The sequence below is a fragment of the Salminus brasiliensis genome, chromosome 20 (genome assembly GCF_030463535.1).
Source record: "Salminus brasiliensis chromosome 20, fSalBra1.hap2, whole genome shotgun sequence".
Taxonomy (NCBI): domain Eukaryota; kingdom Metazoa; phylum Chordata; class Actinopteri; order Characiformes; family Bryconidae; genus Salminus; species Salminus brasiliensis.
The window spans coordinates 30877401-30904115 of record NC_132897.1 but is presented as its reverse complement, the minus strand read 5'-3'; the positions used below and the strand labels follow the sequence as shown (position 1 = coordinate 30904115).

Here is a 26715-nt window from a genome sequence, read left to right as displayed (position 1 = left end):
GTGGACATATAGTATAGTTTTTTCAGTTTACTGATGGTAACATTATTTAGTGTAACACAGTACGATTTATAACCTAATATCATATTGAAATCTGTACGCCGTTTGTCACTGTAGTGGTAGAATGACCCAACTATACAGTGGTATGCAAATGTTTGGGCACCTTTGTCAGTAGAAGATAAACGTATCTCCTGAAGGCATAATGTTAAAAATGAAATATTGTTTTCAACATTTTAAGCAAAATTAGTGTATCATTACTATTGTTTTGTTATTGTCCCAATCAATCAGCAGCCATGGGCTTTTTTAAACAGCTGCCTACCTACTCTGACAATTAAAATAATTGATGCCCACAAAGAAGGAGAAGGCTGTAAGAAGATAGTAAAGTGTTTCCAGGAAGCAGTTTCTGACATCCGTAATGTAAAATGCCAGTTGACAGAAATGGTGGAGGTCAGGAAACCAAACCCCCTGTTTGACAGCAACAGACCTTCAAGAAAAGGTCTAAACCAGCCTGATGCCTTTAAGAAAATGCAGGTTCTGTTGACAACAATGAGCAAAGATATCTTTAAAGAAAAAGGTGCAGAATTTCCTGAAAAGAACCCCTCTCCAACTGTTAAACACGAGGGTTGATCAATCATGCTTTGGGACTGTGTTGCAGCCAGTGGCACAGGGAACATTTCTCAATTAAAAAAAAAAAATACATGAAGATAAAAAGAAGATGGCCTCTACAGCAGGCTAATGATCCTAAACACACCTAAAAATCCACAAGCTGAAGCTTTGCCATGGTCCTCACAAGCCCCTGATCTAAACAGCATTAGAAATCCGTGTATAAACCTCAAAGGAGCATGATGCATATCAGACTGCCCAAGAATCTCACAAATATCCCCCAAACGAGAACGGAAAAAGCAGAATAGAGATCAGTTAACTTGCCAAAAAGGTATTGATACTTGCCAAAGGGGGTGCTACTAAGAACTGATCAAACAGGGTACCCAAAACTTTGGGCCCATCTTTTAACTTTACTTGCTTAGATGTTAATAGTAACACATATTTTGACCAGGGGTGCCCAAACTTTTGCCTGTCACTGTATATGTAATACGTTTTATACTTTTATACATATTTCAACTTTAACATCATTGTTATATAAAATTGCGCGCGCGTGTGTGCGTGTACATATATCATATTATAATAGAAGTATATATATGATTCTTGTAATATTTTGACATATATAAACTAAATAAGAATTAGTCACGACCAGCCAATCCGAGCGCAGCAGACGCTACAGCCAGCCAATCGTAGTGTAGGAGGCGGAGCTTGTCGCAATACAGGTAGGAAACAAAAAGAAAACAACCCACCGCTGTGCGTCTAATGGCCGTTGGCTGTCCATGGTGCTGAAATCACGGCTCGCTGCGAACAATGTGAGGGCGATGAAACAAAGGAACGGACACGGCGACCAACAGCACCATCATGGACGATGATTTGTTCCAGTTAAGACAGCTGCCGTGAGTGCCAACCTTTTCGTATTTTGTCCTGTTCGTTTCCGCCAACCTGGCCCTTTTTCATAACACCCTTCTCGCCCACTGCTCTCCGTGTAAATACGGTCACAACACGGACGCCTCAGAGGCAGCTGGGACGTCCTTATCCAAATATTAGCCAGATCGTTTTAGGCGAGATATCAAGACTCGGTGCGTCCTTCGCCTTGGTTTAAGGAGGGGAAGGCGTGTTGTTGTGTAAACAGAGCAGCGGTCCACCTCTAGCGGCTGTGAGGGATCTGCTACACGGGGTTTTTCTCGTAAGGTAGCGCTTATTCGTGGTCAATTCAGTCATTATCTGGAGGTATACAGACAGTCTGTTGCACCAACGCTTGCAATAACGTGAGTGTGTGTGCGTGGACTGTCGCCAGGCTCTAGAAATCACATGGCTGTATGGTGTTTGTATGAAACAGGACTGCTAGAATACAGTCATACCTCAAAACCCACCCCATTTACAGCCCCTTAAACTAGGTATAAGCAGTGACGAGGAGTGACTGTGACCTAGGCCTTCAGTTCAGGCTATAAATGTCCAAACACTGCATTCAATTTTTTTTAGATTGATCAGGAACATCTGAAGCCACTGCACACAGTTTAGTTGTGGTAGGAAGTTCACGTACACGTTTCATAGGCATGTATGTCACAGCAATATTTGCCTTTCAGTGATTTCTTCAGTGAATTGTTTTGAACTGAGGCAAAATGCATGACCTGATGCTTTTGGTAATCATCGAAAAGCTTCTGGCAATATTCCGGTTGGATATTTGACCGCTCTTCTTAGCAGAATTGGTCGAGTTTTGTTAAATTTGTTGGTTTCCAGGCACAGACCTGCCTTTTAAGTACAGTCTACGTATTATTTAATAGGGTTCAGGTCGGGCTTTTGCTAAGACCATTCCAAAAGCCAAACATTAGGCTGCTTCATCCATTCCACAAGCACCTCTGATGCATGTTTGGGGTCACTGTCCTGTTGGACAGTCTCAACGGTCTAGCTAATGATATGAGGTTATGCTGAAGAATTCTGTAGTATCCTTCTTCACTTTTCCATCCACTTTGTGTAATCTGCCCGCTTCACTGGCATCAAGACAGACTCAGAGTATGATGCTACCACCACCATTCTTAACAGTTGATACAGTGTTCTTGGTGTTGAATGCCAAACATCTTATCCCTCCAGTTTCTGGAGCAGGGGCTTCTTTCTTGGACAGGAGCTTCTCTGTCCATGGTCATGGTAAACTCACTTGACTGTAGACGGTGTCACTTGTGCTCCAGCTGCTTCCAGTTCATGGCTGGCCTGTGTCTTGGGGTTCTTGCGTCATTCCTGACCATTCAAACCAATTTCTTTGGTTTCAGCTGTGGGTGACAGTGTGTACACCTAATACCCAATAACTTAATGATGGGATCTGCAGTTGTTTAGAAATGGCTTCTAGGGATATTGCTGACTCGTGTAAATGTGGAAATCATCCTTCTCAGATCTGCACTGTGCTCCTCTGAGTTTGTCAATCCAGTGAGTATATATATGATATTCCTGTGCCAGTGCACCCAGGTCCATTTAATAATTCTAAAATTCTAATAAATTCTAACATTCTAAAACCTCTAGAAGTCTAACATTTTTCTTCTACACCCAAAACCACTCAATATGACTTTCATTTGAAACTCTAAAATACCTGAATTTGAGATATGCAACCAGTTTTGTATTGGTGCATACCATATCCTATGGCTTACAAGTGGTTTGGTTCCTGTGCTCCATGGGGAGTCTGGCATTTGCATAGCATTGCTCTTGTGAGGCTGTGTTGTTCCGGAGATCATGATCCACTCAGAAACCATGCTGGCTCCATGATTAATTTAAACGTTCACGGCTGAATGGCGGTGTTATATAAGGGCTTGCTGCTTTGTCCGTTTCACTTGTCCGCAAGATGAAGTCACATAGACCTTACAAGCTGTATGCATCTCACGACCTAGAAGTACATGAGTAAAGTTGTATTCCCACTGATCACAAATGTTGGTGGTGGACGCAGTCATTGCGAGAATTTCCCCTGTCTGCAACAGTTCATGGTTACAATGGTTAAGGCAGTTAGTTGTAGGGCATAGCCTGGACTGAAATCAGGGTCATCATCTACCATCTCTAAGCAAAAAAGGATTCATATAGTACTGAAAAAGCAACAGTGGACCCATTTTTGGTGCTACACAGAACCAAGTAGAACCATACAGGAACCGTCTAAAGAATCAGGATTCAAATCTTTAGTTGTCATGGTTCCGTATAGCTCTATGGCTATATATATATTTATGGCTATATAGGTAAAATGCATTGGAATGAACTTCCATTTTAAGTTAAGAATATTCTGAAGACACATAAGTATTGGGACACCTGCTCATTCATAGTTTTTTCCAAAATCAAGGGTATTTAAAAAATGTGTATTTTGCTATTTTTGGAGTAACTGTCTCTACCGTCCAGGGAAGGCTTTCTACTAGATTTTGAAACATTGCTGTGTGGGTGTGATGATAGGTCCCCATCTGGCTTTGATGACCACCTCGCTATGCTTTGTCATATTTAATTACATTTTTCTAAAAAGGTCTAAATCCACTTCCCACACATTTCCACTGCTATCCACACACCCTCCTGTAGAGGTTATACTTTTCTTCTCCACAGTCCTATAAGCTCTCAGTGGGGTTTAAATCTGGCAAATGTGTTGCCATGACATCACTTGAACTCCCTCACTCCTCAACCCACTCCAGCACTTAATCACTTAATGTGTGGCATCTTGCCTCGCTTGAGTGGAAGAATAAGTCATTTTTTCTGGCTAACCAACAAAAAAACAGCTGCTAAACACGCTGTACAACAAGACCACCTGAATGGACCAGTAGCATATGGCATACACTGGACGTCTTGTGGGCGTTGTGCGCCTTTGTGAGACTGCACCATGACTGATGCATTGAAAGCTTCCTGCAAATCTCGCTGATGCCGTTCCTCTGCTGCTCTAATGCAGTGGTCCTGGCTCAGGGCCCGGCTGCTGTCCAACTGAGCGGTGGCCAGTGGCATTCAGTGACATTGGCTGAGACGTCCAGGCCTGAAGAGCAGATCCTTGGAGATCTGAGTGTGCGTCTTGACGGTGGTACAGCTATCTGAACAAAATGTACGTTGCGTTGGCTAATGTATGACCTGTGTGTTACTGTTTCTAATCATGTGCTACTTCCAAGTCGTTAGCTATTCCCAGATCAGATCAAAATCCAGTGTCGACTACTGCGTGGAAAATAGCTGCAGGTAGCAGTTAAACCACGTTCTGGGAAAGCTATCGTTTTCACTTTGCTTCAACTTATACAAATCCCAACAATTAAACAATTACTTTGTTGTTTGCTCTGCTGCTTCAGATTTAGTGCTCGTCAGAAACATTAGCTAAATAAAAGAAATATTGATTGATTTTATTGTCTTTGGTCATACATTAAGTACAAGTGGCAACAGCGGCAGGACCTAGCTATCGAACCCACAAGAGAGCGATGACTCACCCTTACCTCCAAGTCATCACTGCCCCACAACTGTGTTTAGGAGCTGTGTACAGAAGCCTTAGCTGAGGCACTTGCTAATACTACATGTTTTGAGATGGGGGGGGGGGTAGATCCAAGAGCAGAGCTCCTGGTTTATTTATTTATTCTTAACAGGAAGATTGATAAATAATTAAATAAATAAACTGAGAAATGGATCATCAGAATGGTGAACGAGGATTATTGCGTGTGTGTGTGTGTGTGTTTTGCTTAAAGTGCTGGAAGCCCGGTTTGAACCAAAGGGCTGTTAAACGAAGTGGAAAAAACACACACAAAAAGTGTTGGGTGGGGGGGGGGGGTGGTAAACAAAAGGAGACACACAAAATGGCATACTCAAACAAAAGGAGGTAAAAATCAAACAGGTTTTATAAAAACAAACCATCAAACAAACAAACAAACAAACAAAAACTTAGCCTTGGGGCTGAGAATAAGGCTGTAACTGAAATGTTTGTTCACAGAAATGAATAACTTGAAAGGCAGTGAGCTGTGCCGAGCCCTTGGTTCAGCTCACACTTTAAACACTTTAAAGTTCCCCTCCTAAAATAAGACTTGACTTGACTTGACTTGACTTGACTTGCTTTCTTTTCTTTTGCTTTTTGTTTTCTTGGTCTTTTCTTTCTTTCTTTCTTTCTTTCTTTCTTTCTTTCTTTCTTTTCTTTCCTTCTAGAGCTCTCTCTTTACCTGTTTTACCGTCTGCCCCTCTACAAAGGTGCAGCACTAAGCCACTGTTTGGGAGAGCCTTTATGCAGAGCCCAGCAGGTGTGTCTGATCAGCTATAATTAGCGCTGGGGCTTCTGGGAAATGGAGTTTTTAGAGCTGTTTTTTAGTACACCGTCTCGGCCCTCTGCTGGTGACTGGCGGTGTGGGCTAAACTCTTAGACTACTACTAATAAATTACTGATAATAACTAATAATTTGTTTTCCTTCTGAGGCATTATCTGTAGTTCAGTAAAGGTTGTGTTGTTAGTATGCTGTGATCTTTCATATGGCTGCTCTCTTATTTATTTGTCTAGTAATAAACATTCATACTTTATATTTAAACTTTATACTAAATTTACCACCTGAGGCCACTAAGCGGCCTTTCTGAAACTGTTTTGTGAGGCAGTTGTGAGAGTTGACATGACTATTAGTTCTGAGCATGTCTAGTTTTGCACAGACAGCCAGTGAAACTTAACAGAAGTGCAGCGAATGTTGTACTTATATTTTACCCAGCACGTTAAAAAAATGATGCTAATATGTGGTAATATTAGTGTCTTTTTGAGGTTTGCAGGAAGTAAATCAACAAATAAACAATGTTTTTTAGCCTGGTAGTAAATAAGGTTCCACTACTGTTGTATTCTACTACTACAGCATTCTACTCTATACATTTCTACTTGTAGTTATTTCTATGAAATTGGTCAAAACCTTGAGAAAATTAAAAGCGGTACTCAAAATATAACATATCCAGAAAATGGGTCATTGCATTTGAAGTCCTCAGTCCTATAAGACACAATTAGTTAGAATATGTAGAAAATAAGTTACTGTTTTTGTCAAAGTTGGTCAAAATCTCTAGTAAATTGATGAATGAGTGAATTTTGCCAACTTAAAGCAACACTATGGAAAACGGGCATTCTTGCTCTTGGGCTCCCCCTACATTTGGAGAAGTGGAATTCATGCTTTGAGCCCCCACTAAAAGACACATCTTGCCACTTCTCCAAAGTTACATTCTGCAGTTTGCAGCATGCTGAGCAAATGTTTGTAATGCTGTCTGTTGCTTAGTAATAAGAGACTTCAATTCATTTTGGTCCACCATTAGCTGATGTACATTGTATGCGTTGCTTAAGGAGCTTTCAGGGGTTGCTCAATTTGAAACTGAGAAGAAACCTCTTAAGGTGAAAATTCATGAACCTTCAATGGACCTTTTCTTCTAGAAAACCCTTTCTTGATTTTCAACTTGAAGAACCCCTGAAAGTTCCTCAGGGAAATACTGCTTTTAACAGTACAGTGCATCTCTATGTGAATTGTGGAACATTAAAGCACCCTCAAAATCCTGTTCGAATTTATGGTTCGGACACTCTGAGAAAAGTGACCAGCATACTCATTAGTGCTCTAAAATGAGGAAATAGGGAGCCATTTTAGTCACAGCAACAGAGTCCTAAAACTCCTTTTAGCTCCAGATAATCTAAATTTGATAGAATTTACTTTATATCTTTACTTTTTACCTTTACTTTTATACCCTGGTAAGACGCTTTGCAGTACATAACACACTATGATGTGTATTTCTTTGTCATTTAGTGCAGAACGCTGGCAAAGTTTGTAAACAGCAGATTTTATTATTCTAGCACATTCTACTCTGCTCTTCAGTACTCTTCTTCCCACACTCGTGCTCTGCTCTGTTCCCTGCTCTTGCTTCTTGCTGTGTGGAGGCCTGTGTTTAATTATGCTCTTTGTCTCGGCACGAGCGCTTTACTCAGCCATGATGCTGTGATTACAGTTATTAGAGACGCTGGCTGTCCTTGCCGAGGTCTCTTGATGCTTTCTGAACAGTTAGAAACGGGTACTTGCACCCCAAATGCCGGATTACAGTAATTAGAACTCCAGCTTTTCGTTTCTGTTCAGGGCTCAGATCAGTGGGAGAGCATTTTCCATCAGTTTCATCATAAGACCTTTTGTTTGGTGTTTGGTGGTCAATAACCTGGGGGGTGTCTATTGAAAGAAATGCACATGGACCATGTTTTCAATAATGCTCAGTTTGGGAAATGACTTCCACACTGAGAACATTTGGCACTTTTTATGGAAAAGTCTGAGACTTTTCAGGAGATATTTCAGAGGCGATTAGGATAGATGATAATCCTCTTTGAAGGAGAAATCCAAGGAAAAAAACAAGAGTCCAAACAATGCTTAAATGATACCAAGAAAATGGGACCCCCAACAACCATGCAGGGCCACCAAAACTGCCCCATCAGATAACAGAGTTTGTTAGGAACGCAGACCAAAAAATGTATAGTTTGCATGTTTCCTTAGAACAATGGACTGACCAACCCACTTAACATCACTGAATGTTTTACGGAGGACTTGGAAGGTCCGAATCAGAAAACGCTCCAACTTTTAAGATTGACCTTTGAAGGTATGGAAACATCACCTAGAGATTTCTGCAAAATCACTGAAAGAGAGTCACCTGAAAAAAGTGCAAGCTGTAGTAAAGGTAAATGGGATTGGGGATGAATGCACGTAATCCTTGAACCTCTGGTCGTTGTTGGATGTTCCCATACATCACAATAGATGTTTGGCTTATTTATCATCCGAAATATAATGTTCCTCATAAATGACCAATTATATATAAACATTTATGTCCAAATGTGTGGTGACAGCCCTTCTAATGAATGCATTCAGCTACTCTAAGCAAATACACACACACAGATTGTCCATGTGAGTATTGCAATACCAATAGAATAGGACTCTCTGGAGCAGATTAACATGAACCTTTTGGCACCGTGCCTAATATCAGGCATGGGCTAGAGGTGTATAAAGTGGAACTGTGTTCTCTGGAATGATGGATGGTGCTCTATCCAATACTTTTGGGATGAGCTGAGGAGTGGTGATCATCCAACATCCTGATCCCACTAACGCCCTTGTCATTGAATGCAATCAAATCCTCACAGCAGTGCTTCAAAAGCTTTCCCTGGACAGTTACTCCAACAAAAGCAGGTCACACTCAGCTAACATTTTTAATACCCTTGATTTAGGAAGAAACAATGAATGAAGCAGGTGTCCCAATACTTTTGTCCATATAATCTAACTTGATAAAATGAGAAGATGAGAGAAGTCCAGACATGCTAGAGCTTGGAATTGAACTAGAACATCAGTATAAGGCTTTTCCAGGGGTCTCGATGTCAGGCCTGGCCTGTACATCACTGGTTGCAGGAGAAATGTGGAGAACATTCCTGTTGTGTGTTTAAGTGCAGTCAGATAGAGAACCCCAGCCTGCCTTGTTATGGCAGTTGAGAACCACTGTATCATTTTATAGATGGCCACTGTTTTAAAGGCCCTGGTGGACCATCTGTTATTATGGTTGTGTGGGGTTCACCCTGTGTGAAGACAAGACAAGAGTTGCTGTTTAAGGACACTGGCAAGCAGCCATGCCTCATTAGGCCTTTCTCAGACATGCCGGCAGTGGTGAGTCATGATTCAAGTTTTGCTTGATTTCTGCAGACGTTACATCGACAGCCATTCTCTTCCTCGTCTTCTTCTTCTCCTTCTCCTTCTTTCCCTCTCCTTGCAGAACCAGATCATCCAGAGAGGAAGCCATTATGTCACCTTGGCAACAGACAAATTCCCACCACAGTTCTGCTGCTGTGTTGTCCTTGCATAAACTCGTTCTGGATAATGTGCTGTCTGTTTCACTTACTAGGATGCTTCAATCGTGCATCGCTGCTATGGATTGCTGCTAGGATTTTAATAGAACTAGGTGATCATGTCTGAGACATCAGTTACAGTACCAAACTGAGTCTACCATACAACACATATACCATTCAAAAGGTCATCAAAGAAATAAGTACTTATGGTACTATAAGGAACTTATGGTGGAACCTTCAAAGAATCCCTTTTTTTCTAAAAACCTTTTCTTGAAGGTTCCTCAAAGCACATTTAGAGGTTTCTCCACAGTTTCAAAATGAAGAACCTCCAAAAGTTCTTCAAGGAACCTTTACCTTTAACAGTGTTTTGATCTAAATTTGCTCTAAATACTGTGTGTCCAAAGTTTATGGACACCTGTTCATTCAGCATTCGTCTGAAACCAAGGGTATCAATAAGAGGTTTGTCTCCCTCTTGCTGCAGCAACAGCCTCTGCTCTTCTGGGAAGGCTCTGGATGTTGGAACATTGCTGTAAGGATTTGAAAGCATTCAGATTAGGTAATGATGTTGGATGACTTCGTTTGGGATCACTACTGCAACTCATCCAAAAGGATGGAGCTCCAACACTTCATTCAGTGCAGTTCCACTACTTTATAGCCCAATACTGGTAGGCTGTATACCCTTACAGACGACACAATAGGCACAGGTCATGTTGATCTTAGGTCCATGCATGCTTGGCACATTATTTACTTTGAAGGGTGGGACATATTAGGCAGCAAGTGAATAGTCAGCCAGGAAAAATGGGCTAGCATTAGAGTCTGAGCTACTTTGATAAGAAGCAAATGGTAATGGATAAAGGATCTCAGAGCAGAGCAATAGGTCAGAGCATCTCCAAAACATCAGGCAGGTCTTGAGGGGTGTTCCTGGTATGCAGTGGTCAGTATTCAAAATGTCCAGGAACGGACTACCGGTGAATTGGCAACTGGGTCACTGTACCTTAGGCACATTGATGTACATGGGGAGAAAAGACTAGTCGGTCTGGTCCAATCCAAAAGAGGCTGGTTTATACTGGTCTGGGGCTGGTGTGGCACTGGTTGGCCAGCAAACCAGTCTTCAAAACACAATATGTCATCATCAACTACTTCATTTCTGTTGCGTTTAATGTTTTAAGCAAATGTGTTCAATATGCTGGCTTTTGCAGGTCTCAGGCACAAAAACCCTATATCAAGTTTGAATCAATATATGTAATGAATAAAATACATTATTCATGGTGTCTTGTCATAAATGCATTTGGCAGCGTCCTGCTGAAAAATCCAGCTCAAGACCAGATTCTGCTGGTACCTGGTTCCAGATGGAATAGCTGGTCTAATCTGGTGGTTAAAAGATGGTAATCCAAGTAAAAACATATTCCGGCTAGTAAGCAGAGAGTAAACAGCTTGAACTGGTAAGTTTAGCTCTGGACCAGCATAGTGTATCTTTTCATTTGAGTCTGATAAACCCTCTGGTCTAAACCGTGGTCATCTACCACTTTGGTCTAACTGGTTGTTCAGATTGGTCATGCTGGTAGAATAGCTAAACCATCAAACTCAAATGAAAACATAACCTGCGCTATGCTGGCCAACCAGATTGACTATGCTACTTTTTACAACAGGGTGATTAATATGACAGTGGGCATTGTGCCCCCTGAGATGCATTCATTTTAATTATGCAATGATGTGCAATGAGGGGAAATGGGGAAAATAGACAGAGTAGTTTCTTGGTATTCAGAGAAAGGAGGCAAACTATCAAGTACTTAACCAGTTACAAAGTTGTTGAATCTGTGTGAAGGCTACAGCTACTGTAGCAAATACACCCCTTAAATTAATTGCATCCATGTTGCAGTACAGTTTGACTTGTGATTTAATTTGTTGAAGAAAGAAGCAAATATTGGTTCATTTATTCAAATTTCTTTCTTAATCTATAATAGCACCTGTCTAGCAATCACATCGGACACCATTGCAGCCACCTAGACAACCGTAGCATATCTTCCAACAAATGACAAGAAACAAATTTTGGAGAGTAGTGGATATCCACATATGTTGATGGCTTTGAGTTGTAACCTTGTTGTTGATGATGATGATGATGATGATGATAATGCTGATAATGATGATGATGTAGATCTCCTCGTTTGTCCAGCAGTGTGGTAAAGTTTCGGCGCACCGGTGAGAGCACCCATTCAGACGATGATTTCGGGACAAGGGAGCAGATGGTGCAGGTGGAGGGGGGACACATGGACATGGGCTCTGTGGCCCTGGCCGATGGAGCCCCAGTACCCAGAGAGTTCGCCAACCCTACTGATGGTAACGCCACAAAGCCTTTCATTGTTACAGCTCCCTCCTTGCCCTTCCAGCCGTTGGCATAATGTTGATACTCAAGTATAAGTAATAGGACTGAGCAATGACTGCAGGAAAGCATGGACTTGTACTGTAATGTGATGGAAATGTAAATCTATTAAAGGGGTGGGTCTACTTAAAGAATAGGCAAATCCGGCTCCACCTCCAGGCCCCTTCTGCTTGCAAATTTGACAACATGGCACACAATTTTGGGTTCATTTCTATGGAACGGAAGGAAATGGAATCATGGCGCCCCAGTTTTTCTTTAAATTATTGGACACGCATAGTATGCAATCAATAATTGTCTGAAATCTGGAACCCATAGACATCACCAGATTTTTGTCTCCTGCTTTCTACTGCAGCTGCTTTCAGTTGTTGCTTATTTGTGGGTCTTTTGTCTTCAATTTTCTCTTAAATAAATTAAAACCATGTTCAGTTGGGTTGAGATCAAGCGATTGACTTAAGAACAGTCCATTTTTTTGTCTTGGAAAGCTCTTGGGTTGCTTTCTCAGTATATTTTGGGTTATCCATCTGTACTGTGAAATATCATTCTATCATTTTTTTAGCATTTGACTGAATCTGAGCTCTACATACTTCATAATTCATCCTGCTGCTTTTTCCAACAGTTACCAACAATAATGACCGGCATACCTTCATACCTTCCTTTCCTTCTCCTTTTTTCATCACATAATTTCTAATAATCTTAGGTTTAGCAAGTCTAATTTGTTTTTTGTACTTGAGTGTTACCAGTGGTTTGTATCTTGCAGTAAACCCTCTGTATTCAAATTCACGAAGACGTATTTTCATTGTAGACTTTGACAAATGATCCGCCTACCTAGAATCAACTCTCCTCAATGAGGAAAAAGGCCACACTTGGCCATGAAACAATCAGTTGTCCAATTACTTTTGAGTCTGTAAAAATGAAGGAACTAGGTAGAAATTGGCTTAAATTTGCTGAATTCTGTTGAATGCCTTATTTTTGTTAAGCCCCTTAAATTAAAACTGAAAGTCTACACTTCAGTCACATCTTATTCAAATCATTACAAAAATTGCCACTGTCTAAAAACGTTTGGACCCAACTGTACTTATATAATAAAGCCTATTATTAAATAACTTTTAATAATAAAATGTATGTTTCATCTTTGCTGTTTTAGATACCTTCATGGTGGAGGATGCAGTGGAGGCCATTGGCTTTGGCACATTCCAGTGGAAGCTGTCCATCCTTACTGGACTTTCCTGGGTAAACCCTCCTCAGATGGAAATTATGACCAGTGATGGGAATGCACACAATTGTTCTCAGGGCACTGGTGTTTAAATTTAAGGCTAACTACCAGCAATAACACTTGCCATTGTTGTAAAATATCAGATGTTTAATGCATGATTTTTGCTTATATAGATGGCTGATGCTATGGAGATGATGATCCTCAGTATCCTGGCCCCGCAGCTACACTGTGAGTGGAGACTGCCCAGCTGGGAGGTGGCGCTGCTCACATCGGTATTGTTTTTAAGCTCCATTGCAAGAAAACTGAAGCCTCTCCCCAGTTCCTTTACTCCAGCCGCCACCAACCCTGGTCATGAAGATCTGCCTTGTGAACTAAACTCTGCTAGAAGATAGATCTCCAGGATCAGGATTTGGTGGCTGCTGACGTTGACCATCAAATGCAGCTGCTGACAGTCTGTCTCGGCCTATGTCTGTCTCTCTCCTCTGGTGTAGGTGGTGTTTATTGGAATGATGATCAGCTCTTCGTTATGGGGGAACATATCTGATAAGTATGGGCGAAAAACGGTAAGTGGTACTGAGATGTGACCTTCTCTATATCCTCTCATGAATTCGGTCTTGTGCTTCTGTATCCATGTCCGATTACTTTAGTGAAACTTTCTTTAGTCTGCCTAATGCAGCCGATCATTAGCGGTTTGCTCCAGTAGCCTGAGTTTACTCTAAAAACAATCAGCTACATTAGTATGTTAAGTTGCCCTGCTGATAGTTGCCTGCGTCAGGCAGATTAAAGAAAGCAGACAGGATTGAAAGTTTCAGTTAAGTAATAGGACGCAGCCATAGAAGCCTGTGAGCGAACCATAAGAGTTTAGTCTAACAGAATATTTAAGCAGTACTAAATATTCTGAGCACTTAACATAGAATTAGCGTTTTACCCCTAATGATTATGTGCGTGTATATATGTGTGTTCCAGGGTCTGAAGATGAGTGTGTTGTGGACTCTCTTCTATGGAATCCTTAGCGCATTTGCTCCTATTTATGGCTGGATCCTGTTCCTCCGAGCTTTGGTCGGCTTTGGAATCGGAGGAGCTCCACAATCGTAAGTGACTTGCAGTGTCATGACGTTAGTTTTTATTATTAAAGGGGTCATATCCTGCTTCACTGTTTCTCAGTCCTGTCCCTGAGGCACAGCTGATGGTTTCAAGCAAGTAACCTAGTGGTGTAATGTGGTGCTCACTTACAGCGGTGTTTGAACCCAGGCCGCCTTGTTGGTGGGCCGGCGCACTACTGAGTGAGCTACCACGATCATGTAACCAACAGGCCCAAGTGCAGAGTCTTTTAATCTTAGAGCAGGCAAAACAGAAATGATAAATAAAGCCACTCGTGACTCGAACCCAGGCCGCCGCGTCACAAGACTGACGCTCTGCCACTTCACCAAAGCGGCAGTTATGAAAGCGGCCAACAAATGAAACATAAAGGGGGTGGGTTTAATAAACAAGGAGACGTCATGTCTTACGCGAAACAAAAGGCGTGAAACAAACAAACAAACAAACAAACAGACGCCAGGGGAGAGCTGGCTACCTCTTTAACACTAGAGGGAAATACAACTAAGGGCAAAAAGGATCTCCCAAAAGAAACGAGAAAACTGGGAAGTTACAGGGAAGACAGACACTCCTGCCTTCCTCTGTAAACTAGTGTATGTGTGCAAACACACGCACACACACAGGCACACACACCAGGGAAGACAGACACTCCTGCCTTCCTCTGGTACACAAGCGTATGTGTGCTAGCACGCGCACGCACGCACGCACACACACACACACACACACACACACACACACACCAGGGAAGACAGACACTCCTGCCTTCCTCTGGTACACAAGCGTATGTGTGCTAACACGCACACACACACTGCACAGACACAGGGAGACAGACTCGGGAGAGACACATGAAGGGGAGTAACACACTCAGCCTGCCACTCGAGAACTACAGACTGGCACACAGACACACACACACACCACCAGAGTCAAAAGATCCAGCAGTGGGGCAACTGGATCTGTGTGCCTATATAGCCTACTGCCCAGGTGTAGGGAATTGGGCTCGATTACTGGCTGGGGGGACTCGGGACCTCCCCCTGGTGGCAGGAGGAGGCCTTGCCCTAGAGCCACCCCTTACAAGTGGGATGAAGCAGAAATGTGGAACCTTAAAATAGGGCCCAAGGACTGGGTTGGTAAACACTATTGTACAAGTTTCTTGCTTTTATTGCTTTTATAAATGGAACTGTGATTTCTTTTTTAACGGCACAAGAATTTACAAAAAAACTGTTTCAAGTTTAACATTTAAACTGATTTCTATAAAATCAGTTAAATAAATACAAATTTATAATGTACCTGAGAACCTGGGCAAGAACTGTCGTGTGCAGAGTCTCTCCAATCTCAGCCGCTAAAGCTTTTAACTCCATCAGAGTAGTCATAGGGGTCTTGGTGGCCTCATTTACTTACGTGGTCTCTTTCTGGCATGGTCACTCAGTTTGGTTTTCTATGATATTGGCCTTTTTATGATGTCGGGCATCGACGTCTTTAAAGAGGCTGTCAAATGATTTCTTTGATCTTTACATGTTTACTGTAACCAATGTTACTTTAGTTGTTACTTAACATGATGTCACATATGTTGTTATACTTGCAATCACATTGGCATTTTTCCAACACTTATTTTTGTTAGGGTTACAGTTCTACATCTACATATACATGCTCATCTACAGTGGTTTCATTTTTTTTCCAGAGTGACGCTGTATGCTGAGTTTCTCCCCATGAGATCCAGAGCAACATGCATCCTGCTGATTGAGGTATCAGCATTCTGTGCCTAGTAAAAAAAACTTTACATTGTCTTTATAGCATCCTTGTCCTGCCAAGTAGATGTTGTATGTGGCTACAGAACATAAAAGAACCTCACATTATAATGCTTGTTGGGCTGGAAGTTGGGCTGGTCAGTAATTGTACCTCTTTACAATTCCTCTGAAATCAAGTTCATTAAGGCTTTGAATTAATCAGCCTTTGGATGAGCCGAAACAAGCATGTCAAATATGAACCTTGCTGTGCTTACCCTCCTTTTGAAGATTGTGTATAGACATGTTTGTGTTTTTGTCCTGCTTCTGTTTCTTTTTTTTCACCATTTGTCTCTCGGTATACCTGTGTGTGTGTGTGTGTGTGTGTGTGTGTAGGTGTTCTGGGCATTGGGGACGGTGTTTGAGGTGCTGCTGGCCATCCTGGTGATGCCGACGTTGGGCTGGCGCTGGCTGCTCGCCCTCTCCACCATTCCCCTCTTCATCTTTGCAATTCTCTGCTTTGTACGTTCCGCCGTAGCATCGTCGGCACGACATGGTGTCTGGCCCACTTTCCCAAAGCCATTCCACCTCGCACCACTCTGAACTGATGATTGTTTCAAAGCACTAGAGTGCATTCACTGTGAATCATGAAATGGGTGTGGTTCCTGAATCCTGAATGAGTGGATTTGCGCTAATTTGATGTGATCAAAAAAGTTTAAGTTTTGCATGATTTGAATGAATACTAGTGCATATAGTACAGACCTCCCATTCAAAGAGCAGATTTCCTATTACCATGAAGGTAGTCAAACAGTCAAGACATGTCCAGTCAAAAAAGTGAAAGCTAAAGCATTCAGACATCACACAATCCTCAAAAAACATAAAATGCATGGTTGCAACAAGCAGATAACCTTTTTAGAAAATAATGAATTGGTTGAGCCATGGTCAAATTAATGAAAGTCAAGTTTTTCTAAAATGCAGCGTTCGCGTGGGTGTACATGTGGACTTTGCTTTGCTGATGTTTAGTCTGTTCGGCTAAACATGTTTAATAAACGAATTGATTAATTTATATAATAAACCTGTCATCAGGAAATTTGTCATCCAGCAGATTCAGGTGGTATTTTTTGGAGGACAATGTGGTGTAAAGAATTGCTAGCAGTGTGCAAATGAGTGAAAAAGCTGTTTAACAGTACAAAACACACCACCATTCCCCGGTAATGAATGAGGGAATGTGCTAATGAGATACTTTTGCTCTTAATGTTAGGATAAATCTAATTTTGTGTTTTTTAAATCTGGCCCAGACTGATTTAATGCTGTAATGCTTCAGGGCAAAACTAACAACTAGCATTGTTTTGGCCAATCGACTATATTTAGGGTTAGGAGTATAAAGTAGAGTAATGTTATAGACTACTGTGCCTAATTGTGCATCCTCTACATGTGTGTGACACTGCAGTGGCTACCTGAGAGTGCCCGTTATGATGTTCTGTCGGGGAACCAGGAGAAGGCTCTGAATACCCTCAAACGCATTGCCACGGAAAACAAGGTCCCCATGCCCCTGGGAAAACTCATAGTGGCCAGACAGGTAAAATCTAAAGGCTGTTCTGCTCTTTAATAATTGATTGCATTCTATTTCTTTTCACATGACAAACCTCTGCTCATGCAGCAACCTTGTAGAATGACGTTCATATGATCCAGAGTCTTTCAGAAACATTAACAGCTTTTCAAAGCCGGTGCGATGCTGTTTAGACCAGTCTCAATTTAGACCCAGTTTACTTGGACACTGTAATCAAGGGGAACAGTCTTGAATACAGCTAAACAGGTTGCAATAAGCGTACTGTTAGGGAAGTGTGGTTTAAATCAATGGTTCAGTCAAAGTTCAGTTGTTAAGCTAAGATGTTTGGTGTCTGGTTATAGCTTATTTATCCATTTTTATCTGTTGACATGCTAGTGCAAAGCACCTCATGGACCTGGCGTTTACTCACTTACTCCATTACGTTAAGATTCTCCACTAGGGGGCATTATTAGTATTAATCTAATAACATTTGGTGCTTTGCATCAATGACACTGTGTTCATGTTTTCTGTGTAAGAGGCTGTGTGTGATGATTTAGGCATGCTGTTTGCACAATGCTAGTGAATTTTCATGAATTGTTAGCTACATTATCTTAATAGCTTCAGCATGAAACTAAAGAACCAAAAGTGCACAGCCACATCCCTTTATATATAGTAGTTTCACTACAAGACTCCTCAATACTTAACTGTACATGTCAAAATAGAGCTCAGGGGTTTTGTTCTGCCTCTTTCACAATATGTGTGTGTATATATGTATATATATATATATATATATATATACATTCTGTTTGTCAGGAGGACCGAGGAAAGATTAAGGATCTGTTCCTGCCACACTTCCGCTGGACCACTGTTCTGCTCTGGTTCATATGGTGAGACCAAGATGAATCACAATACATACACAAACCTTCATCTATAATGCCCTACAGTGGTGCGTTTCTGGTCTAGGGCAGTCACCGTCCAAAGGGACCTTTGCATTAGGGGTGGGCCGAATGGCAGTATTTTAGAGCAATATTGGTACAGCTGTCAACTCCTATGGTAAACACAAAGATTGTGTATTCACTTTCCACTGGTGGTTGGTGTGGCGCAACAGATAACACCACTACTTGCCACTACTACCTTACAACACCATGTGGGAGACTAGGGTTCGATTCCCAGTCTGGGTGACTATGCTGCGCTACACCAATAAGAGTCCTTGGGCCAGACTCCTAACACTACACCTCTGTGATATGAATAACCTTGTATGTTGCTCTGGATAAGAGTGTCTTATAAATGTAAATGGGCATCTGAGTACTGATCTTTACTTATTAACCTGCCAGACATCTTTATGTCTTTGGGGGTTGTGTGGCCATCTGTGCTGGTAGGGGGCTCTCTAGTTGGTGGTAATCAGATCCCTGGAATACTGGCAACCTCACCAAACTTGTTGAAGACCTACTTTCATGCAGTGTCTTTTCAATTCGCAGGACTGTTAGTTGCTTGTAGTTTGTTTGTAGCATTATTTATAGTTCTGGATGCCCAGTGGTGGCTCAGCGGTTAGAGCGCCGGGATATCGATAACAGGGTTGTGGGTTCGATTCCCGGGCTCGGCAAGCTGCCACTGTTGGGTCCTTGAGCAAGGCCCTTTACCCTCTCTGCTCCCCGGGCGCTGGAGTTGGCTGCCCACCGCTCTGGGTGTGTGTGTGTACTCACTGCCCCTAACACATGTGTGTGTGTGAGTGTGTGTTCACTACCAGATGGGTTAAATGCGGAGGACACATTTCGCTGTACAGTCCACACTGTACAGTGACAAATACGTGCACCTTACCTTACCTTACCAAATAAGGACTTCAGGTGTAAGCTGGTTTTCTTAATGGGGAAAATAGTGTTTTCATCCTTAGGATCCGTACTGCACTGTAAATTCCAGTACAGAAGTGTATGCAGAGTCAAGGGTAGTTCTTGTTTAGGAGATTTTTACCCATTTGTCCTTGCCGAAGGCTTCTAGTTCTGAGATTCTTAAAAGGTGCTTTAAATAGTTCTTTGTGTGACGCCATAGAAGGACCACCTTCAGTTCCAGAAAGATGTAATGGAGAACCTTTATATCAAGTTTTTTGGACCTCGATAAGGTTCTTTGCACCCGTACATCTCTACTACAGACATGGTTATTTATGAAACCAAAAGTGGTTCTTTTTTCTATCGTATTAATTACCATTTGAAGCATCTTCATTTTTCAAAACTTCAGACAAACTGATTTTAGTGGTTCGTATTTGTTCGTATTTGTTCAGGTATCATTGCACAGTAGAACAGTGCACCGCCTCTCCGGAGTCTGCTAAATCTTCCTGAAGGTCTTTAGCAGTCAAATGGGGGGTTTTCCATTTGCCTTTCTAGAAATCCTATGAGCAGTTCCCTCTGAACGTTTTCTTTATCTTCCAGAGCTCAACTTGACCTGCATATAATAATAGGGCTATGGCTTGATCAGTAGATGTGTTAGAGTGAGAGAATTATTCTGTACTAGTGTGTGAAGCCCCTCCTGTTATAGGGAACATCTGGTATAGTGCTTTTTTGGAACCCATTGCTCTACTTGTTTCAGGTTCTCGAACGCATTCTCTTACTACGGCCTTGTGCTGCTGACCACAGAACTTTTTCAGGAGGGTGGGGCCTGTGGAGGTATGTTGAATGGCTTTAAAAAACCTTCCTAGATAGCTAATACTGATGATGCAAGGTCAGAAGATCAGAAGCTAACACTGGCCGTGTGTCTCCTTCTAGATGCCAAGGGCAGTAAAGCAGAGCCGAGATGTAATCTGGAGTGCAAGTACCTGAATTCAGATGATTACAAAGACCTGCTGTGGACTACGCTCTCCGAGTTCCCAGGTAATTTCAGCTCCCTGTGATAGGACCCTGTGACTTTCCTGCAGTTTCACTGTGTTTATGTACTGCTATATACACCAATCAGCCATAACATTAATACGTAGTGGACGTAGTGGGCGCAGGAATTATAAATTTATTATATATAATAATTATATATAACTCACAGTGAGGGCTAACCAGGCTAAAGTACAGCCTTCACACAACACCTAAGCCTCCCATGTGGGGTAACATATCAGAAATATACTATATACTGTGTGATGTAGATGTAGCACACAAAAGGTAGCTGACATCAGAATAGAAAAGCATGTATGCTATCCAGATGAATTTAATTTTTATTTTATTGCACTGTTACAGGTCTTCTGGTGACACTGTGGGCGATCGACAGGCTGGGCAGGAGGAAGACAATGGCGCTTTGCTTCTTTGTCTTCTCGCTGTGCATCGTGCCACTCTACGCCTGTGTGGGCAGGTACATAGCACACATCCATCCAACACCAAACCAAGGCTCTCTCTCCCTTACTCATACTCCTTCTTCTCACTGGCCATTTTATTGGAAAGACTTACCCTGTGCTTCCACTCACTGGCCACTTTATTAGAAATTGCCTGCCTTGTACTTCCTCTTACTGGCCACTTTAGGAACACTGTACCTGCCTTGTGCTTCCACTCACTGGCCACTTTATTAGAAACACCACACCTACCTTTTGTTTCACTCACTGGCCACTTTATGACTGTGTATTTGGTCTGTTATAAACTGACCCATAGAATGAGCAGCAATGTAGCACAGCCCTCACAGTCAGAAGTCACAGAAGTCACCCACTAGCCCTTCTGTTCAAACTGGCACCAAGTAGAGGAACCCACATCAACTTGGCTTCAGTGCGATTGCATCACCAAAGCTGAGCTGCTGGCTCTTAGTATTGAAGAAAATTTCCAAATGAACCTGCCAGCATTGAAGCGATTTTGCATTCGCGGATATAAGCTTAGGCTTTTGGCTTCATATGCTGTGTAGGCAGCTACACTAAAAACACTGCTGCAATAAATGCAGAGAAATTACATTAAATATTTCAGCATAATGATTTTGCTGGGGTGCAAACAGTCATTCAGAGTGGAGTTTGGTGTGAAATAGATCATTGTAGGGACATTTGCCAAATCTGACTGATTTAACAGCCATGACCAGGGGTCACCTTGTCAACAGCACAGAAATAGCCATGTTATTAACTAAAAAAAGTATTTGCCCTTTCCAAGTTGAAATTGAGTTTATATATATATATTTAATGAACTATTTTAAGGGGTTTATACTGTGTGTGTAACAAACAGTCAATGTTTTATGTGAAGACAAGATTGGTGATTGGTACGTGGCCATGGTAGGGCTTGAACCCCCAACCCAGCCTATGCATGTCAAGAGGGCTCTCCACTGTTCACAACATAAACTCTTCCTTTTCAACTCTTGCTTTTCTCCACTGTTCACAACATAAACTCTTCCTTTTCAACTCTTGCTCTTCTCCACTGTTCACAACATAAACTCTTCCTTTTCTCCATTGTTCACAGTTTAAACCCACTGTGTGTCTGGGTGTATATATATTATTCCACACAGGTGGGTCTATTCAGTGTAGTTTACCGCTGGGGATTCTGGGGCTTGGAGTTCTTTACTCCAGATCCACCAGCTTTCCTACTGTGCTAACCAAACCCCCTGCTGGTGACTGATGGTACACGCTGCCTGCTTACATACACACCCAGCCGCAATTACTGCCAGACCTACACGTCAAACATCTAAATAACTTCACTATTCCTCACTAGGCCTCACGATTCATGGATCCATCCCCATATTGTAGCTTATACTTATACTGGTGCCAAGTACCATATGACACATACCATGCCATTGACTTGCTTGTGAGACCAAACCTTTTTGATAAGATTCTAGAAAAGATTGGTAAAGCCATATCTGCTTCTTGCCAGAGCATTTACTGTCAGAATCATTTAAAAAATGTTCTGACTAACAGGGGAAAAGAGTAACAGCGCCACTTTTCATGTAGACACTAAAGTATGCTGATAATCTTTGGCCTTAACCTTTTGTCAACTAAATTAAAACAGCGTTTCAGGTGTTCACCACCACTGTGAACAGACTTAGCTTTAGAAAGAGACATTTCACAGCAGATCTCTCTGAATGACACCATACTAAGTGCAGATGCTTGCACTGATGTGCTGCATGATATACTTAACAAACAGTTAACATACAACCCAGCTGATCTCAGTTTTGGTGGCGAGACAACAAGATCTAAGCAAATTTAAACGAGGGTTCATTACAGGGGCATGGCTTGCAGGAGCTTCAGACAGAACGACTGTAGTACTGACTGTATCCTGACTGCAGATGCTGTTTGTTTGTTGTAGGACTTCTTTAACGGTTCTGATCTTCATCGCAAGGGCGTTTATCGCTGGAGGTTTCCAGGCAGCTTATGTTTATACACCTGAGGTATGTTCATACATTGCATGAAACAGTTTTGAAAAAATCATAAAATCATGTACAGGGTCACACAGATGAAACTGGAACAGTAGACAAATCTGTTGGGCAGGACTTGGGCAGTAACTAGTACTTCTGTCTTCTCCAGGTATATCCTACAGCGACGCGGGCCCTTGGTCTGGGAACCAGCAGTGGCATGGCCCGGGTTGGAGCTCTAATCACACCCTTTGTGGCCCAGGTAGATGCATGACACAGCAAACTCCTAATTACTTTATCACTGCAGCTTATTCAAGCCATAAGACCAGTTTTCAGCCATACTTGATTTTAGTAGCCATCAGCATGAGCTGTTCAGTTGGCCATTCAGGTCTTTCAGCCTCAGATAAACTCACCTTGGTTATCCAGTTGGTGTAATCAAGCCCCGACTTGTGCCAAAGTAGTGCTTCCTCCTCACAGACCACCTCTAAACTAAAACATCCTTTAAATGGTTGAAATATCTTTGTCATTTCTGACACCAAAACAAAAGGAAAACGTTCAGAAGTGTATCCTTAAACTTGAGATCCTTAAAGTGCATCCTTTTCTAAATTCTGCTCTATCCCAAAGGTCATGCTGGAGTCGTCTGTCTACCTGACCTTATCAGTATACTGCTGCTGCTGCCTGCTGGCTGCAGTGGCCTCCTGCGCTCTCCCCATCGAGACTACAGGTCGCGGCCTGCAAGAGTCCAGCCACAGGGAGTGGGGGCAGGAGATGATGGGACGGGCGTCCAGCCACAGCCCCGACGGCATCCCACGCTCCAGCTCCGGCTCACAGAACTGAGAGGAAGGAATGAAGGGCAAAAGAGATGAAAAGTGTGGTGGGGGGTGGGGGGATGGGGTGGGTAGTGCAAGAGCTACCAAAACCTGAATTATGTCACATGATCCAGGACAGACTGCCAGAAAGGACAGTGATAGGATTCTGAGAAGCCTTCTTTAGCTGGGTCAATGTGTATCCAAAATCTGCGTGGTAAACCTGGTCAAACTGTGTTAGCTAGTAGTTCAAACAAATGCTCAAATTCACAGCAACACACTGTGGACAACAATCTCCATTACAAACATCATTTATCATGAATTTAACGAAAAAACAAAGGTTGCAAAAACATTGATAACAAATGAATGTAATGCCAGTTAGCATTACTACCCACTAGCTTAAATTCATTGTTGACCACATTTAAAGGTTTGGGTAAAGAACTGATGTCTTATCAGGTCTAAACAGCGGGGTACGATTCATAGAATGCGTTAATTATCATTACAGAAAGCTACGCCAACCGCTAACCACTAGCTTTGGGTTCTTTGTTTTCTGTTTGAACTGGGGTTGGGTAAAGAACTGACGTCTTACTGAGTCTTACAATCATAAGAGAGAGAATATGATTGAAAAGATGAGTTTATTGGAACATTGGCTCCAGTATTAGCCTACATGACTCTCTCTAATACCACTAGCTGGCTAGGCTAAATGGTTAAGTCGCACTCTAACCCATCTCCCCTCCAGGAGTAGTGATTGGAGTGAAAGTGTGTTTGTGAATTATGTAGGTACTGCCTGAGCAATGAATGCCCATAATCCAGTTAGGTGTGTAAAATGTGTAATGGCCGGCCTGTTTGAGGTTTTTAACACAGCTAGCATTTTGCTGAGCGTGTCTTGACGTGAGACAAGCTAGACATCTGTAGAGAGAGAGAGATTTTCACCCCAAAAAACGTTTGGTCGGCATGTTTGAGGGGCAGCACAAAGTGTGTATGTGAAAATGAATGTATGGAAGTATAAAAAAAGAAAAAGAAAAAGTGTGGCGATAGAGATAGAAAGTGATTTGTTTTCCATAATAGAGCCTTACAGCACATGTCCCAAATAAAAAAAGGAAGCTCACAACCCACTAACTACGCTGTTTAATCAATAACTTCTCTCTGTGAATCATTGTTGTGACTGGCTGCGAAACCTTGCTATAGGCCCACATTTCATTTGCTGCCATTTCCGCTGTGAAGTAGAGTGATCCGTGTCGTGAGCACAAAAGCTATGGTTGTTTTTGACCACCCCACCGCATCTGAGAGCATGTCTCACTGACATTAGCTGCCATTTAGTGGTTTCTGCTTGCCTGGTGGGGGTCCAAGCACGTTAGCATGGCATTCCACTCACAATCACTTCAATCAGGTGTTGGATATGACCGCACGCATTGTTTGGTAACGTTAAGCATATCAAAAGCACGGCTGATCCAAGCCGTGAGGCCTATTCCGCTGTTATTGCAATAAAGCAACAGCTTCCATCCGTTACGTCTAGACGGGGAATGCTGTGTTAGTATAACTATTGTTTGTATGTTACCAACCACTGCCCAGGTTTACCAGATTTATTTATTTGGTACTTATTATTGTTGCCAAGGACATGGAAAACATGCCAAATGCGGTGACATTCGATGGGTTTGAATAATTTACATTTGACAGTTGGTGGGCTACATCCATTTAAGGCTAACAGAGTGTTGTTGAAACTGGTCTGCCAGGAGCTAATAACAGTTCATATCCCTCCAGAGTCTATGGCACACGCAGTGATTTAGAAAAAACGCTGACAACATGCATCATAGCAGTGGATACAATTTTTGTGGCTTAAAAAAGTATGACGCTTCCAAATACCACAAACATTCTCGCATATTCAAATGATTTGGGCCAGAAAAAAAATGTCATTGGCAATAGCTGCTGCAGCTCCAGTCAAACACCCCTGAACCCCACTCCCTGGGTAACTGAACAGTGCTGTCATAACAAAACCTTGTCCTAAATGGTAACTGTACAGATAATAAAAAATACACTGCTACTAGCTTTAACATATGTTCATGTAACAATTATTTTGGCTCACGTTGCGCTGGTGCTCTGATCATACAAAGAGTAGCATTTGTGTCGAGAAAAAAACCCCAGAAATGTCATTTTTACACTCCGTTAAGTTCTAGGTTTTAACTGGGTATGTCAAAGATAGAAACTTCGAAGTACTAAGTGATTGTTGTTTGCTAATTGATGGCAAGCTTCAAATTACACTGAATGCAGGTTTCCAAAAGTACCATTATTTTGGCTGGTATTGGTGTTGATGAGAGAATAGTCAGACTGGTTTGAGCTGTCAGATGATGATATAGTAACTCAGATAACCTCTTAGCTAACCATAACCAGGCATCTTAGAATGTACCACACGTCCAACCTTGAGGAGGTTGGGCTTCAACAGCAGAAGGCGTATTTACATGTGCATACATGTGGAATCTTGCCTGCAAAAGAAACGATTCTTATAACAATTGTTATTTACTTTTGGGCAAAATATAGTTTACTTGCCCTTACAAACTTTACCCCACCATTTTCATCTTAAAAGCCAGAAGCTGTTGGTTGTGGGTATCCGTTTTACCCAAAATAATGACTTTAAGGGACTGTAAAAGATATCGTTACTGGAGTTCTTTGTTTTAGGAAAGTGGCTCCGCATCAGAAATCACAGTCTGGTCAAGGCCTTGTTTCCTGTGGGACTGGACCAACAAAACCAACAAACGCACTCCAACCCCCAAACACTCTATTCACTTACCATTCAGTGATCTGTTTCATTAACTTTCTTAATCTTTTCTAGTTGTACAGTGAGCAAGTTCGGAGGTTCTGGATTAGGAACTTGCTGCCTTGGCGAATAAAAGGTCAGGAGGTGTGAAGTGTGAAGCAGCGCAGGGCTGGGGTCACTCCAGGTCCGTTTTATCTGTACAGTGCTTTATACAGCTGGCGCGGTCATAAATTCAGTTTCATTTCCATTCAGCTCAATTCAGTATACGGGCTAAAATTCAGGTTCGGGTTGAAAGAGATTTTGCCCTTAACTTAATTGGCCTTGTTGAACTGCCTCTCAAGACAGACGGATCTGACCCCAGTCCTGTGTGTTTGGATAGACAGAGCTGTCTTGTCTCCTACATGCCTGCCTTTGCGAGTGCTGAGTTTAGTGTCTGTGTGCACAGATGTCCTACACACACCGCACCGGATAAACATGTGTATCTACAATAAATTATATTTCAAGAGGAAAGAAGTACAAAAAGTTTCT

At 42.1% G+C, this 26715-nt stretch overlaps 2 protein-coding genes across 3 annotated transcripts in view; both read left to right on the top strand.

Moving 5' to 3' along the window:
* The first annotated feature begins 1332 nt into the window (after positions 1 to 1332).
* On the top strand, positions 1333 to 26709 carry svopa (SV2 related protein a). 2 transcript variants are annotated; one of them, XM_072664943.1, is made up of 16 exons: positions 1333 to 1493; positions 11562 to 11722; positions 12910 to 12995; positions 13152 to 13250; positions 13470 to 13541; positions 13945 to 14069; positions 15752 to 15815; positions 16191 to 16316; positions 17245 to 17373; positions 18157 to 18230; positions 19924 to 20000; positions 20100 to 20204; positions 20556 to 20667; positions 22584 to 22665; positions 22802 to 22891; positions 23254 to 26709. In XM_072664943.1, exons 1-16 carry the CDS (start codon positions 1459 to 1461, stop codon positions 23464 to 23466), a joined length of 1650 nt encoding a protein of 549 aa, XP_072521044.1. In that variant the 5' UTR covers positions 1333 to 1458; the 3' UTR covers positions 23467 to 26709. The 2 variants fall into 2 exon arrangements, with proteins under 2 accessions (XP_072521044.1, XP_072521043.1); XM_072664942.1 differs by having other exon boundaries at positions 11559 to 11722.
* The window catches only part of gtf2h3 (general transcription factor IIH, polypeptide 3), a 161960-nt gene continuing 150612 nt past the window's right edge, over positions 15368 to 26715 (top strand). The window contains exon 1 of the mRNA XM_072664956.1: positions 15368 to 15371. The gene's annotated coding sequence lies outside the window, so the exon portion shown is untranslated. The remainder of the gene's footprint in view (positions 15372 to 26715) is intronic.

Bases quoted from the DNA above. Each gene is read 5' to 3' on its own strand.
- svopa (XM_072664942.1), top strand. From the start codon at position 1,459: ATGGACGATGATTTGTTCCAGTTAAGACAGCTGCC. The intron at 15,816-16,190 runs GTATCAGCATTC...GTGTGTGTGTAG, and splicing joins CATGCATCCTGCTGATTGAG to GTGTTCTGGGCATTGGGGAC. The intron at 20,001-20,099 runs GTATGTTGAATG...GTCTCCTTCTAG, and splicing joins GGAGGGTGGGGCCTGTGGAG to ATGCCAAGGGCAGTAAAGCA.